Raw genomic sequence first — 17,217 nt, 5'->3', positions numbered from 1 at the left:
AACTTGCAATGCATGGAAATGTACTGCAGGAATCTTCTTGTACTTGCAGCCTTCCTGGTAGTTCTGAATCACAGAGGTGTCAGGGAATAAAAAGTAATAAATAGAAATAATTAACACTCTGTCTCCTTCCCTAGTGACCAACTATTACTTTGGTAAATCAAAGCTGTCAGCCTGTAACATCCTAAGAGTGTAACGTCTTTAGTGACACATCACAAAGGCTACAACAGAACAATAAATTTTGTGGATCGGCCCCAGGATAATTCTAAGAGCAGTAAATGTACAATAATATAGCTAAAACCAAAGCAGATCAGAACGCAATACCGTATAAATGTAAATGATATGGGTACGTTGTATTTCGACATTCCTCATCGTTCAGGAATTTTTTCAGATGACATTCACACATTCGTCACACGTCTTCTCACTGTTCTAACGCCTCTCCTATCACTAAAGAAATTATAATTCATAGTTTACTAAATAAATGACTTGATAATAGTCTTTTTAGGGATATAAATAGCTGTGGAAGAAAAATGGCATAATCATGGAAAAGATTACTGTCAATGCAGCTGTCTTTCAAATAGAACAGCTAGTCTAAACAGAAAGCTGAAAAGACGTATTTATCTTATCGTTATACACATGCCAAGTAGTTTTTGATGAGGCAATAAATTACCTTTTGGTGTATTACTTACCTAAACAATACAAGTGCAATAAGGTTAGAACAGTGGTTTCTATCACAGACATATTTGGACCTGTTTAGGATTAGGTCAGTGTCATGGGCCTCATTTACCAATACTTACCAACTCTTCCACTCTATCTTCTCCACTCCCCACCCTTCCATTTCCCCATTCCACTTCCCCCCNNAAGGTTAGAACAGTGGTTTCTATCACAGACATATTTGGACCTGTTTAGGATTAGGTCAGTGTCATGGGCCTCATTTACCAATACTTACCAACTCTCTCCTCTCTACCTTCCTCACTCCCCACCCTTCATTTCCTCATTCTACTTCCCCTCAACCAAGACAAAACACAACTTTTATGGAGAAATGGCCATAATGACATCTTTATTGACGCATTTAAATATTGACATTTACAACTTGCATATTTAAAACTTAACATAATTGATTTTGGGGCAGGGTCCTCTCCTCCTTCTGTGTCACTGTCTGTATCTATCCGTCATTTGCAACATCTATTTAATGTACAGCGTAATATGTTGCCACTAAATATATACGTATTATTATTATTATTATTATTATTAATAATAATAATAATAATAATAATATTTAACCATATCTAACCTTATCAATAATAATAACCATACAATAAAATAAGCATTTTACTTCCTTTAAAATTATGAACCTTTTCTTGCAGAACTTTTATGCCTGTTTTACAACTTCCCCAATTGCAAGCCCTCGGAGGCACTGCTCACCACACCATATCACATGGAGGAGCTGCCCCAATCTGACTTTATGTTCCCAGCCACAGGCCCACCGGCTCAAGAACGAGTCCCCTACTGACAGCCCCTCCTTTAATGCTGCCTTAAAGGTAGCCCACATTACCAATAGCTTTTGGGAGATTCCCTACTTGAGACAGTTCTCCATTATGCCACACACAACTTACAGATGCTCTCTGAGGACCCCAACCGCCATCCTAAGTGAACCCCTATTCATCCCTAATTTTTTAGACAGGAGGGAAACTTGCTCCCTTTTCTTCCTAAAATTGCCTCTACTTCTTCCTTCCACCCCCTTTTAACACCTAACGTCTCCACCCCTTTTTTCAAACTTCTACCTTAACTCTGACCTCCGACCTTCAATCTCATCCCCAGCACCTGGTCATGTGCGCCCCTCACCCCGCTCCCTCACTTGGCAGTTCCTGGCTGTTCTTTAAAGACAAGGAGCATCTTAAAGCTTTCCAAGACTGGAGAAAATAAACTATCACTGGGAGAAACTGGATGATCAGGCAAACCTGGAATGGATTCTAATACAAAATTACTTTTTTAATTTTTTGATAGTTGTTGCACTAAACACTTTTGGCCTGATTTCTTGAAGCTTTCAAAGAATGGATCCAGATTTTTTTAAATCATTTGTTTATAGTTGGCAAATGCAATAAATCCATAAAGGTTTCCTGGTTCACCTAGTTCCACCCATGATAGTCAGTCTTTGCCAGTCTTGAAGAGTTTAATAAATCAAGACTTTTATGCACAGTAACTAATACAGTAATAGTTCTGGCCATTATGCAGTACGCTACACTGTCTCTTTGCTGCGTGTTTTTTTTTACCTGTCCAGTCTCAGACATCGCATCAATAAAGGGCTACAAAGCTCAAATTAACTTTTACAGGTAACACAGAACCAAATTTATTTTTTTAAGTGCAACACCGCCCCTTACATCGCCGTGGAGCACAGAGCCCACGGAGCAGATGCTCCTGCTGTGCATGCCTGATCTTGAGCATGCTCAGAATGAGCCTATTCTTTACCGGGATAAAATGCTGATCTTACATATTCGCAATGCAAGATCGGGTGATGTGCCAAGAAGAACGCAAACTAAAGAAGAAGATGGCGGTATCCCGAAGAAGGATACTGGGACCAAGCGAAACCCGATCGAAGAAACTTCATAATGGATCGACTGATCTTCGGGATGAAAGGATAAGTGTGTTTTGTTTTTACTTTAGTTCTGCTTTAGGATGGTTTTGGAGTTTAGAAATAATTATATGCTTGCAGGTAAGGTTAAGGTAGGCAGGTAAGTTTTATTTGATTTTTCTTAAACGCATACTTTGCTTTTGTTATCTGGTGTTCTCAAGACAAATAGTAAAACAAAATCATTGAATGCTAACTGTTTTGACTATTTTCCTTAATTTGTCAATGTATTATAAATATCTGTAAAGAAGACAATGGCAATACCAATGTATGTGTTTTTTTTTCCAGCTCCCACCACTTGTACCATTGGTTCCTGACTGCCAGAAGCCCCTCACTCAGCAGACCTGGTACCATGGTGCTATTCCACGCACTGAAGTCCAGGGACTGTTATTAAACAATGGGGATTTCCTTGTTCGTGAAAGTCAGGGGAAGCAAGAATATGTACTCTCCGTCCTGTGGGATGGACAGCCGAGACATTTCATCATTCAGTGTGTGGATGTAAGCAATCCTAATTTGTAATATCTACTGATATTCTTAAAGAGCCCTTATGTTTTCTACTTTGGTGGGTCTCCTTAGATAAGTATACAAAAATAAAACAAAAAAGTATTACAGTCAAAAGTATACAATTTTAATTTATTCAATACCTGACTGGTATACTAAAATCTGAGCAATCCATCTCCAATCAGACATAGTCAGCTATGCGGTGATCTGCAGCTATGGACAGAGATGAGCACTCAGAAGACATCTGTAATCAGATTCTGAGAGCAAATAAAAACTCAACAGCAATACAAAAAATTCAGCTGTTTTACATAACTAATCTTTATTATCTCATTTTGAAATTTGGAACAGCTGTGACACAATGGGTGCCACATCCAATTTCAATCTATACCATCTATGAATACCAATATGGCCTTTTAAGGCAACTTTGCAAAGTTTTTATAATTCTATTAAAAGTAAATTTTATTCAAATGTTAAAACATAAGAAATATCTTAAACAGACATGTATGTAATACAAGTTTAGTCCTATTCTCGATGCATTTAGCAAATTCTGCTTCCTCAGGAATTGTAGGACTGATATTAAAAGATATATCTGATCCACCCAAAAGCACTTCAAACCTTTGCTGTCGTATACCGGTAGTCAGATTTTCAAAACTCTCCAAATAGAATACACAGCAATGATGATCATAGCATGATCAAATATAGTATTTTTTTTCAGCATCTCTCCCAAAACAATTCTTCATCTTCCAATTCTGTATCAATAAATTGAGGTTCTCTCTCCTATCACATAATTTGCACCAGGGTGCCCATGGTGGGTGCTCTACTACATATACGAGGGGGTGCTGAGAAGTTTCTGGCTTTGCCCAGAATGAAGAGAGCCAGAGTTATGAAATAACACATTTATTCAACATATTCCCCCCTGAGACTGATGCACTTTGTACAGCGTAGTTGCAGCTTTTCTAGACCGTTCAAATAAAAGGCTCTTGGTTGGGCCGCAAACTAGCTCTCAGCAGCATCTTTTACGTCAGAAATGTCCTCAAAACGTTGCCCCTTCAGGTGTTTCTTCAAATTTGGGAACAGATAATAGTCCGAAGGGGCCAGGTCAGGTGAGTAGGGGGGGTGATGGACCTATTGGAAACCCAGGGTGTTTAATTTGGCAGCCACAACGTTGGACGTGTGTGCATTGTCCTGCAAAAAAAAGGACCCTTTGGTCAATTTTCCACGGCGTTTTGTTTTAATTGCCTCCTTCTGCTGGTCCAGGAGGTTAGCATAATACTGTCCAGTGATACTAGAGCCTTGAGGTAGGTAGTCCACCAACAGATTACCATCTTTGTCTCAGAAAACGGACGCCATTACTTTTTTGTCTGATTTCTGGGTTCGTAATTTCTTTGGCCGCGGGGACCCGCTGTGGCGCCATTCCTTTGAATGTTCCTTGTCAGTCACTAATCTAGCCAAAAAGTCCAGCTTCAAAATGGGCCAAAACGGGCTTGGATGCTTCAACTAGTTCCTTCTTCTGATCACTGTTCAAACATTTCGGCACCCACTTCGCTGAAAGCTTGCACATGTCTAGTATAGTGGTGATAACAAACCCAACATGCTCCCGTGAGATGTCAAGTATCTGGGCTATCTTTTTTGTGGATATTCACTGGTCCTCAATAATCAGCTTATGGACAGCATCGCAGGTTGCCAGGTCAGATGAGGTTGGGGGACGCCCACTGCCGGGCTCATCTTCAATGGTAAAATGCCCAATCTTGAAATGAGATATCCAGGTTATGACAGTGCTGTAGGAAGGACACTTCTCCCCCAGTGTTGGTGACATCTCAGTGTGAATGTCCTTTGCTGACTTTCCCTGGAGAAACAAAAACTTCATGACGGCCCGTAACTCCAACGACGAGAAACTTGCTTGTGCCTCTGCCATCACAGCTTCTCACTAAAAGAAAAAACAGTTTTAAGAATCGCAATGTCCTGATATTTGCACAGTTACATACTAAGATATTAGGCTGTCATATGCCCCCACACTCATTTTTCTATTTTATCTGGAAGGGGGCAAAGCCAGGAACCTCTCAGCACAACCTCGTATGATAATAAATTCTCTTTTTAGATTACGATATGCATATTCTGTTAAATACATTTTATTTATCATACATACAAAGGAATATACAGTAGAGACTCCAACGTGTGCTCCCAAGTGAATTTTAATTCTTTTTGTTTATCAGAACATGTACAGGCTGGAAGGTGAAGGCTTTTTAACCATTCCTTTGCTGATTGACCATTTTCTGAAAACCAAACAAGTGGTTACCAAGAAGAGTGGTGTTATCCTTAATAAAGCCATTGTAAAGGTAGGATTGTGATATTATAATGTTTCACAAACTAAAATGATTATCTGAACAAGTATTGTATTCATTATGGCAAAAAAAAGTTTTTTCCTATTACAAAAATGGCAACCTTGTAGGGGGAATAGATACATTATGGTGAATCTCCAATGAATAAACTCCCTTGATTTTTTTGTTGAATTTTGACAACCTCAAAATACACAATGACCTAAAAAAACTCCTATCCAGCTATGCATGTAAGCACCTTACCCAAACTGATACCAGCCTTGCAGAATTGACTCCACGAGAGTCCTGTAGTAGCTCCGTGTTGAAGCTGATCCCATAAACATCAATATACCACATGGCTTTCCATAGTGGGTGATACTGTCCATACCCCTTGGTTATGAATCCACCTAATATAAATGGCATTGTGCCACACTGAGCCTTGCATTTGGTGGCACATTTAGTAACCTGTTTTAGTCAACATTGTCCTCTGTGGGTGTTCCATAGCCTACTGTAAATGGTTTCAACAGTTAAAGCTGGGCTCAACGTTCTCCTATTGATATTTGTATCTCATAATTGTTGTGGCCTGTTAGGTCCCAAACCTGCTGATGTCTCACCATGGCTGCCTTGCACTTGCCAGATCAGGATCCTGATATCATCAGGATCTTTTGTCCCAATCCTTTCATTGTACACCTTCAATATTGATGCCTTTGAAAAGCCCAACAGTTCTGGAATCACCATTGTTCAAATGACCATATTGGCACCAAAGATCATACGGCTTACTATTTGATCCCCCAATAAACCCTTACTTAGTCTTCATTCACATTTGCAGTTAACCACCCTGAGTTTATCTGCTAATTAGGTCAATGGACCAGTTCTCGGAGTGGCCCAGTTGCGTTCCGTAGGTGGCAACTAGAGATAACCATGTGCCCAGAAGGGTATGTACAATTATTCCATTTGAGGACATAAATAGGCAATAACTGCCTGACAAATGCATAGAAATCTACAAGACAAGTACTACCCAGATTTCCAGGCTTTGACTCAACTGAACAACACTTGAATAGCATTTGTTGGAATTTAGCTGCCCATCCATGTGTATGTTATTCTGCATCTGCTAATGGAAAAGGTAAGCTTACCTATGCTTTCCTAGGTTTCCTTTGGTATGGCCATTCAATGTACATGCAAATAAATGAATAAACCATAAAATAAATAGACACTAAAGGTATCTCCAGCCCTGTACAGCATTCCATGAGGCACAGGAGGAGCTGAATTTACGTCTTCCGCTCCAAGATTAAGAGAACATTTCCAAGCAGACTGCAAAAGACTGGCAGAGCAAATGTAAATAACTGCAAAACGATCTACAGTTATTTTATTGTTAGTTACAATGACAAATAATTGTCTTTCTTTAATTTTCTTCCCTATCAGGACAAATGGGTATTGGAACATGAAGAAGTTATCCTTGGAGAAAGAATTGGTCGGGTGCGTTATCTGTTATCCTTAATGTGATTCAGGCTCATTAAAATATATCTTATTAATAGAAGCCGATGATAACAAAGCAAACAGCAAGGAGCGAAGTTAACACAGTCTAATTAAACCGGCAGAATTAAATTAAATGTGCAATAGCTGAAAATAAAATATATTGAGTGTAAATATTATTCCAAGAAGCACAGCAAAATTATCTGTACGGCAAATCTCACATTTATAGCTGAGCTGTATTTTACATTTTCCAAGGAAAAAAATATCTGTTTGTTCACTGAAATGAAAAGGTTGACTTTTATGAGAGTAGATACATATTACAGTCTGTTCTGCTTAAGTGCACACAATGATAGATAGTGATGTTCAGTTTTTTAAATGTAGTTCAGATCAAAAAAAGTTCTTTAAAGAGGATCTGTCATTCTGGGCGTGATATGCACAGTGTGCTGTGTACTTCAAAGCTTCCATTGCCTGTTCTGCTCAGGCGGGTTTGCACACAGTATGCATAAGAAAAGACTTTGAATGAAAGTCATGCTGGTTCTGGTGCAGTGACCTCCCTTGCTGCAAAGTTTAAAGTGGACCTCCAGCTTTCCCTTTAGCATGGCTCAGATATTGAGACTCTTCTTCTATACCAACATTGATTATGCTGAATATTCTGCACAATGTGCATTATGAGTTGCACCAAGTTAAAGCACATCACCTGGCCGCTTCCAACACCATCAAGCTATTCTGGGCTTTGGGTCCTAATCCACCTTGCTCATTTATTAAATTTCAAGTCTTTCAATCATGGAAGGGCAGCATTTTACAGCACCCAGTTGGTTTTCCACTAGCTGTAACCTGTCCGCATTGTGGAAAACCATACGACATCCATTGGAAGATTGTACAGAGCTTTAGTGCTGCTGTTACTGGATCCAAAATTAGTCTTGTATTATTACACAGTATTTATATAGCGCAGACAAATTATGCAGCGCTGTACAAAGTCCATAGTCATGTCACTAACTGTCCCTCAAAGGAGCTCACAATCTAATGTCCCTACCATAGTCATATATCTTTATTACGGTCTAAGGTCAATTTGGGGGAAGCCAATTAACCTAACTGCATGTTTTTGGAATGTGGGAGGAAACCGGAGTACCCAGGGGAAACACATGCAAACACGGGGAGAACCTGCAAACTCCATGCAGATAGTGTCCTGGCCGAAATTCAAACCTGGGAGCCTGCAAAGGCGAGTGTGCTAACCACTGAGCCACCGTGCTTGTAATAAAAACAAAAATTCAGCTTCAAGCTTTAATATTTAAACCAGTAAGAAGCCAGCACTGGCTAGCTCGTAGATTTTAAAGGTCCATTCCTGGAGGAACAGAGAGTAGAAAAGTAAAACCCTGCAGCTTTGGCACAATATATGGAGTGATTGGTGATGTGCACACGTTATTTTTAAACTTAGCAGATTGTCTTCAATCAGTGTTAGTAAATCCTGCGGCTCAATTACTACATCATTAGACAGCGTGATTGCTTTCCAGACTTGTCAGGATTGCAGGAATAGTACAGCATCATAAAGCGGTACCATGAATTTAATCTCCAGCAATGTGTCATGGAGCCTAATTTATTAAAGCTCTCCATGCTGGAGAGGATACACTTTCATCAGTGAAGCTGGGTGATCAAGCAAACCTGGAATGGATTTCTTAAAAGTCATTTGCTGTTTGATAGCAAATGTTTTGAATCCTGTACCGGATCCATTCTGGTTTTACTGGATCTCCCAGCTTCACAGTTAAAAGTGTATTCTCTCCAGCATGGAGCGCTTTAATAAATCAGGCTCATGGACTTGTATAGACTCTTAGTGTCCCCAACAGATGTGAGGTATGAGGGCTAAGGAGGGCCATGTTTCCACCAGGGACTTCCACAACTAGGTACTGAATTCTGCTGTGAAACACATCTATCTCAGTGATAGCCAAAGAGTTGTCAAGCATGAGAAACTACAAATTCTCAGTAAACGGCATAGTCCATAAAGATGCTGCTGCCATTATAAATGACCATAGAGTTAAAAAAAAAATGGAAATTGCACTTGAGCTGAGATCAGGAATGGTTTTAGAAAAAATGGGCAAATTTTAAAGAATCCCAGCTTCCTGCCTTCCAGGCTTCTCTACCATTCTGCTAATCATGGTCCTGGAGAAGGTGGGGTCTTTGGGTAATGGCCCAGATTACCTTGCCTTAAACCCAGCACCCTGGTTGTAAATTCATTACACTTTTTAATAATAACTAAACTGGTTGGCAAGTATATACACTTTTGTTTTGTGGATACTACTAACACTTTTTTTGAGATGAAAAAGCTCTATAAGACTTTTCCACCACAATGTCTTCTGTAAACATAACAATGCACACAAGTAGAGCAGTTTAATTACCCAGACTACAGCCAAGTATGATCTTCTCTTCCACCATGCGCCTATTCAGACCTTTCCCCTACCCCTGATCTCCTCTCCTTGGGTGTAGTACTGCTTTATAATACCCTTCTTTCTGGCTGAGGGTGCAGGGAACAGCTGGGTGGCTGTAAAATTATGCGGAGCTCACTAAAATGGCCTTGGGTGACAACCAAACAAACAGGTCCTCTTTATGTTATTCTGTGGAGCTCTGTTCCCTCCCAGGTTTTGGGATCACATTGAGCTCCTCGCTGCATGATTAAATGGAACACCTGTGCTTCACCTCCACAGGTGAAAACCTGGACATGAGATCAGGGAAATCCTCCTTTTCTTTTCCTTGGTCAGACTCCAGGATCCCAACAACCCATCTTTCCACAAACCAAGCTGAAAAGCCAGCTAATACAAAATATTTTGTGGAACCTTATAACATGTAATACCTTTGTCTGGGCAATACATACACCCCATACAGCACTTTATCCACAAGGACATTTTATTTATTATTATTAGTCTTAGACATTATTTATTTAGCACCGACATAGTATATTAAGGGGCGCTGTACATTAAATAGGGGTTGCAAATGGCAGACAGATACAGACAGTTACACAGGAGGAGAAAAGGACCTTGCCCAAAGAGCTTACAATCTAGGGAGGGGGAAATGAGACACAATAAGAGGGAGATATGGATTAGTCGGAAGTAGTGAGGGTTTAAGAGACAGAAGAAGATGGGTAGGTGAGTGTGAAAAGATGGGTTTTGAGGGCTCTTGAGCAGAAAGTAGGAGCAAGCCGAATAGGATGATGAAGACCATTCCAGAGAATCGGGGCAGCTCTAGAAAAATCTTGGAGCCGTGCGTGTGATGAGGTTATGAGTGAGGAAGTCATTAGTACGTCATTGGAGGAGCAGAGAGAGTGGCTAGGGGGGTATTTTACTATAAGTTTAGAAAGGTAAGTGGGACAAAGAACTGTGTAGAGATTTGAAGGCAAAGCACAGGAGCTTGAATTTGATTCTAAGGTGAAATGGAAGCCAATGAAGAGAACTACAAAGAGATGCAGCAGAAGAGGAGCGGTGGGAAGGATGGATGAGTCTGGCTGCAGCATTCATAATAGATTGTAGAGGAGAGAGTCGGGTTAGTGGAATACCAGAGAGGAGGAGGTTACAGTAGTCCAGACGAGAGATGATAAGAGCATGTACAAGGAGTTTGGTGGTCTCAGGGGACAGGTAGGGGCAGATTTTGGAGATGTTGCGTAGGTGAAAGTGACCGGATTTGGAAATGTGAATATGGGGGGTAAATGAGAGGGCAGAATCAAAGGTGACACCGATACAACGTGCCTGAGGGGAGGGCCGATTAACAGTGTTGTTAACAGTTAAAAATATGTCAAGGGGAGATTTGAAATGTGAGTTTCAGAAACCTTTATACAGTTCTAGTAAAATGTTCATACAATAGGACAGTTGTAACATAAAACTAGTGGATCAATTTATTTTGTTTTTTACTTTTCATTTCTGCATGTACCACATTCTTTGTTACCAGCATCTTCCCTGAATATATGCTATAAACAAGCTTCCTTTCCTCCATCTGCATTTGTCTGTCAATAAAAAAATGTGAATTCTTTCCTTGCCCTTTATGCCTGGTGACATTGAAGATGGAGCAGATCTTCTACTTGTTCTGATTTTCTCTTCCCAGACATCACATTCCCTGGCACAGTGAAAACCTGTGCTGCAGAAACCCTCATTAATGCATTATCATTTTTTATTTCCCACAGGGTAATTTCGGAGAGGTATTCAGCGGGCGCCTTCGAGCTGACAACACCCCCGTTGCGGTTAAAACTTGCCGGGAGACTTTGCCGCCGGATTTGAAGGACAAGTTTCTTTCGGAAGCCAGGTGAGGACGCCGAACTGCGTCTGTCAGACCTTTTTGGAATTTAATTAGCTTTTCCTTCATAGACACTGAGCCTTGTTCCTCACCGCTTCCCTTCCATTAATTTTACTCAATGGCTATAGCGTAACTGACAAATCCAGGCAGCGCTCATTGATCTGACACAGTAAAGGCATGTAAAGTGCTCTGTAAGTGCAACCTGCTGGATCATTAGGTGCTGAGATTGTATAACAAATTACAGTCAGTGGACGCTTTCATATTGATTTGTTTCTCATCCGTGTCATGTACTCTGGAACAAGATGTCAGCTCGGTGACTGGAAGGCAGATTCTTTCTTACAATCATATTTTAAGGTGATGGCTTTTGCTGCTTTATAGGCTCTGCTCTTACTAACTAAAAACTCCAACATTGCTAGAAAATGCTAAAGAAGCAAAGCATTTTGGGGATAGTAATGTGCCAATCCAATCATTGCTATGTGGCCATATTCATATTGGCTTTGCATGGCACATCAATGGTGGTCAGCGTAGTCACAGGTTCACATATGGGGTAGGCACTGCTTACATTTGGTTGGTGTTGGGGCACTTCAATTTCCTTCCACAATTCTTGGTAAAATGATTGGCTTCCCATTTATTATCATTTTTAATATTTTGAACAATTGTATTGTGCACAATACGATCAGTCAAAATAATCGCGAATAATCGTTGATCAGTCGTTCATTTTTTACCAACGATTATTGCACGTGTGTAACCTACCTTAGTCCAACCAACAATTACACATCATTTATAGGTTCAATTATACATCATGCAAGAAGGAGGCAATCCCTGGCTTCTTAGAATGCTTGGGTGCTAATTTGACAAAGTCTTTTGCCATGATTACCTTTTTTCTCATTATTAAGATTATTGCTTGCCAGTAGTTAGAAAACTTACATTGCTGGCCATCTTCTTTAATAATTATTATTATACAGTGCTGACATATTACGCAGCGCTGTGCAAAGTCCATACCCATGTCAGTAACTGTCCCTCAAAGGAGCTCACAATCTAATGTCCCTGCCATAGTCATATGTCTTTAATACAGTCTAGGGTCAATTTTTTTAGGGGAAAACAAATTAACCTAAGTGCATGGTTTCTTGGAATGCAGGAGGAAACCCACACAAACACGGGGAGAACCTGCAAACTCCATGTAGATAGTGTCCTGGCCGAGATTCAAATCTGGGACCTAGCGCGGCAAAGGCCAGAGTGCTAACCACTGAGCCACCACACCATTCGAAATACTCTCCCCAAAATATGATAGAAACATCAGTTAGTGATGAGACTGTGTACTCTGTAAAGCCGTACAGAAAGGCATAAATAAATATATGGGCATAAAATACTTGCAGGGAATAAATTCTAACCATTAGGAGGTCAGTCAAATGAGACAAAAATAAAATCCTAGAGCAATTTCTGTTGCTCTCTGGTGCCTAAATTTAGCTAAGCAAGTGCCAGGCATATTCACTGGACAATTTAACAACAAACGTTCAAGCATAAAATCGTAATGTGACTGCCAAGAAATCTTTCCATAAACACACATGCTCAGATCACCCTAGTGCACAGCTTTATGGTTATTGAAGAGGAAAGATGGGAGCATGAAGACATGGATATTCCAGCAACCAATTAATCAATGCAGGTTGTTGCAAATATATATAGCTCTGTGTGTGTGTGTGTGTGTATACAGTTAGGTCCATAAATATTTGGACAGAGACAACATTTTTCATTTTGGTTCTGTACATTACTACAATTAATGTTAAATGAAACAACTCAGATGTAGTTGAACTGCAGACTTTCAGCTTTAATTCAGTGGGTTGAACAAAAAGATTGCATAAAAATGTGAGGAACTAAAAGCCTTTTTCTTTACACAATCACTTCATTTCAGGGGCTCAAAAGTAATTGGACAATTGACTCAAAGGCTATTTCATGGGCTGGTGTGAGCAATTCCTTCGTTATGTCATTATCAATTAAGCAGATAAAAGGCCTGGAGTTTATTGGGGGGGGGCTGCTTGTATGTGGAAGATTTTGCTGTGAACAGACAACATGCGGTCAGTTCTCCATGCAGGTGAAACAAGCCATACTTAAGCTGCAAAAACAGAAAAAACAATCTGAGAAATTGTTACAATATTATGAGTGGCAAAATCTACAGTTTGGTACATCATGGGAAAGAAACAAAGCACTGGTGAACTGAGCAACGCCAGAAGACCTGGACGTCCATGGAAGACAACAGTGGTGGATGATGGCAGAATCATTTCCATGGTGAAGAGAAACCCCTTCACAACAGCCAACCAAGTGAACAACACTCTCCAGGAAGTAGGCGTATCGATATCCAAGTCTACCATAAAGAGAAGACTGCATGAAAGTAAATACAGAGGGTGCACTGCAAGGTGCAAGCCACTCATAAGCCTCAAGAACAGAAAGGCTAGATTGCACTTTGCTCACAAACATCTAAAAAAGCCAGCACAGTTCTGGAAAAACATTCTTTGGACAGATGAAACCAAGATCAACCTTTACCAGAATGATGGCTAGAAAAAAGTATGGAAAAGGCGTGGAACAGCTCATGATCCAAAGCATAGCACATCATCTGTAAAACATGGTGGAGGCAGTGTGATGGCTTGGGCATGCATGGCTGCCATGGCACTGGGACACTAGTGTTTATCCATGATGTGACACAGGACAGAAGCAGCTGAATGAATTCTTAGGTGTTCAGAGACATACTGTCTGCTCATATCCAGCTAAATGCAGTCACATTGATTGGGAGGCGTTTCACAATACAGATGGACAATGACCCAAAACATACAGCCAAAGCAACCCAGGAGTTTATTAAAGCAAAGAAGTGGAATATTCTTGAATGGCCAAGTCAGTCACCTGATCTGAACCCAATTGAGCATGCATTTCACTTGTTGAAGACTAAACTTCGCACAGAAAGGCCAACAAACAAACCGCAACTGAAAGCCGCTGCAGTAAAGGCCTGGCAGAGCACTAAAAAGGAGGAAACCCAGCATCTGGTGATGTCCATGAGTTCAAGACTACAGGCTGTCATTACCAGCAAAGGGTTTTCAACCATGTATTAGAAATGAACATTTTATTTTCAGCTTTTTAAATTGTCCAAATACTTTTGAGCCCCTGAAATGAAGTGATTGTGTAAAAAAATGCTTTAGTTCTCCACATTTTTATGCAATCTTTTTGTTCAACCCACTGAATTAAAGCTGAAAGTCTGCAGTTCAACTGCATCTGAGTTGTTTCATTTAAAGTAAATTGTGGTAATGTACAGAACCAAGATTAGAAAAAAGTTGTCTCTGTCCAAATATATGGACCTAACTATACACATATATATATATATATATATATATATATATAAATATATATATGAGAGAGGAAAGTGCGTAACTCTTATTACATTGTGAGTATATTGTTTTCCTACCCCAAGAGTAATACATAAAAAAACAAGGAGAAATGACTGGGGTTTGTAGTGTCTAAACTTCAAAATTTAGTATGTATATTTAGTATGAATGCGTACATATAAGTGAGGTAATACAATATTTGCAACGAAAACAATGTAGGGTTGGCTCTCCTATGCAAAAACACAAAGTAGAATGCCAGGTAAACTAAACAAAAGCCACCTGACTAATTCTTATTGGTAGGAATGGTGATTGTCTCAATTCTGATGCCTTTTACTCATTGGGCTTCTTCAAAACACCAGTCTTTTCTCTTTTTTTTTAAATATATATATCCTGTCTATATATATTGTATATTACTGTACATATTTTGTATCTCTTAACAAATAGAACAGATTCATCTCCTGCTGTTATTACATAGGGACAGTCTAATCTTCTTCTTGGAGGCTATGACTGGTGGTGAGGTTTTAGTGGGATTATTGCTTCCTTTTGCCATTAAACCACATGTAGCTAAGGTGCTACATGTAGCTTCTACCCATGGAAGCCCAGTAGAAAAAGAATAGGGGTGGCAGTGAATGGTTCAGTACCACTCACTGATGTTTATTGTCAAAGCACTGTGGTGCATGTGGCTGGCAAGGTGCAAGGTGCATAGGATTGCATGGGACACAGACATATGTACGTAGCCCTTAGGCTACATACACACGCGCAATAATTATCGTTGCAAATGAACGATTAATGACCGATTGGTTAGGCTAAAGTAGGTTACACACGTGCTGTTAGAAAGTGAACAACTAATGACCATTCAACGATTATTCACGATTATTTTGAATGATCGTGTTGTGCACAATTCTGTACATGCTGTAATGATATGATTGTTTAAATATAGTCCACCAATAGTCTACACACACTAGATACAATCGTTTGAACGATGCAGGAAGTGTATGATCTGATAATTGTTAACAAAAAAAGGGCACAACAACTAGTCAATGACGATGAAGAACGAGGAATGACGCCAGAAACGAGCGACTGTCCCAGCGGATCTGATTGGGCGACGATCGCTTGCTATCTATTGTGTGTGCGGTCGTTCAGTGATTGTGGATTGTTCTGTGACACTTTCTTTGGTACATGTCACTTCCTGCATCGTTTTAACAATCGTATCTAGTGTGTGTACACTATTGGTGGATTATATTTGAGCGATTGTATGGTTTTAGCATATACAGAATTGTGCACAATATGATCATTCAAAATAATCGTTACACGGTCGTTAGTTGTTCATTTTCTAACGGCACGTGTGTAACCTACCTTAGTCTAACCAACAATTATTTATCATTTATAGGCAGAATTATACATCTTGCCGGAAGGAGTCTATCCCTGACTGCTTGGGTGCTAATTTGTCAAAGTCTTTTGCCATGATTACCTTTTTTCTAAATATTAAAATTATTGCTTGCCAGTAATTAGAATACTTACATTGCTGGCTAATGGAAAGAATGTGATCCTTACAGATAGACAAAAAGATCATTGGTGTTCGTTAAATTGACCTGAGATTTATAAATTGCTCATTGCTCAAGGAACCCCCAGCAACTTCTGGAGAAACCCTAGAGTTCTCTGGAACACCCATCCTCAGCCTTTCTACTTCTCAAGTCTTCACTAATATAGAAATCAAAGGAAAAGTTTATAAGAAGAGAACCTGCCAGAGAAGGAAGCAGTTACACCCCTAGCTTGTTGATGAGAAAAGGATAAGCAGACTACTGATGAGGACAAATCATGCTTCTGCTCCCTTTGCTCTGTTCCCCTTTCAGCACATGTGCATGTATCAGAGCCTGATTGGTTCCTAGTGCTGGCCTCTCTAAAAGTGAGTGCTGACAAATAGGAGATTACAGGTTTCAGACATTGTAATTAAATACATTTAAACACAAGCAGTATATTATCTAAAACTTGTAAATGAATACATATCTGCATCATTAAATAATATATACAATATTAATATTGATATAGCTATTTGCATAATGTCTTGAAGTAAATGTTAAGATTATGCAAGTGATGAAAGGAAATTATAAAGCGATTGAGACAAATCCAGACCACTTCATCATTATTATATCTTCTCTCTGATTTACAGAACAATTTGCAGTATTAAAGCTGTGAAATGCGAAGTGAAGATGTTGCCTTTAGCACACAGATGTTGGCTGTGATTTGAGTCAGACTGCTTGCTTTGGGCAATATATCCATTTTCTTCACTTTTTTTTTCCATGTCTGCGGGAATACATTAAAAAGTCATAGGTAGTTAGGTTGATTTTTGGGATTCCATGGGTAGATTGGATGGGCTTAATAATATACAACAAAAATCTTGTACTGGGTGTGAACAGTCCGACCTGAAGTTCCCATCAGTCCTGTGTTTCACTTTTTCTCCCACATCATCATATTTTACACATATATCTTATTTTTTTAGACTTCTGATCAATTATTGATCAAAAAACTGTCCGGACCAGTCAGTAGAGTGCAAAACTTTAATTTATTACACAGTATTTATATAGCACCAACATATTACACAGCGCTTTACTAGTCCATAGTCATGTCACTAGCTGTCCCTCATAGGAGCTCACAATCTAAT

At 39.6% G+C, this 17,217-nt stretch overlaps 1 protein-coding gene across 3 annotated transcripts in view; it reads left to right on the top strand.

Annotated features, from left to right (window-relative positions):
* Positions 1 to 17,217, top strand: part of FES (FES proto-oncogene, tyrosine kinase) — a 117,871-nt gene that overhangs the window by 78,439 nt on the left and 22,215 nt on the right. For all 3 annotated transcript variants that reach the window (XM_072402757.1, XM_072402756.1, XM_072402758.1), the window contains 4 exons: positions 2,915 to 3,124; positions 5,341 to 5,463; positions 6,865 to 6,918; positions 11,078 to 11,196. In XM_072402757.1, coding sequence (XP_072258858.1) covers positions 2,915 to 3,124; positions 5,341 to 5,463; positions 6,865 to 6,918; positions 11,078 to 11,196 — 506 coding nt within the window. The remainder of the gene's footprint in view (positions 1 to 2,914; positions 3,125 to 5,340; positions 5,464 to 6,864; positions 6,919 to 11,077; positions 11,197 to 17,217) is intronic.

This window comes from Pyxicephalus adspersus, chromosome 2 (genome assembly GCF_032062135.1).
Source record: "Pyxicephalus adspersus chromosome 2, UCB_Pads_2.0, whole genome shotgun sequence".
Classification (NCBI taxonomy): Eukaryota; Metazoa; Chordata; class Amphibia; order Anura; family Pyxicephalidae; genus Pyxicephalus; species Pyxicephalus adspersus.
Note: the sequence above shows the minus strand (reverse complement) of the source record. Positions and strands in the feature narration are given on the sequence as shown.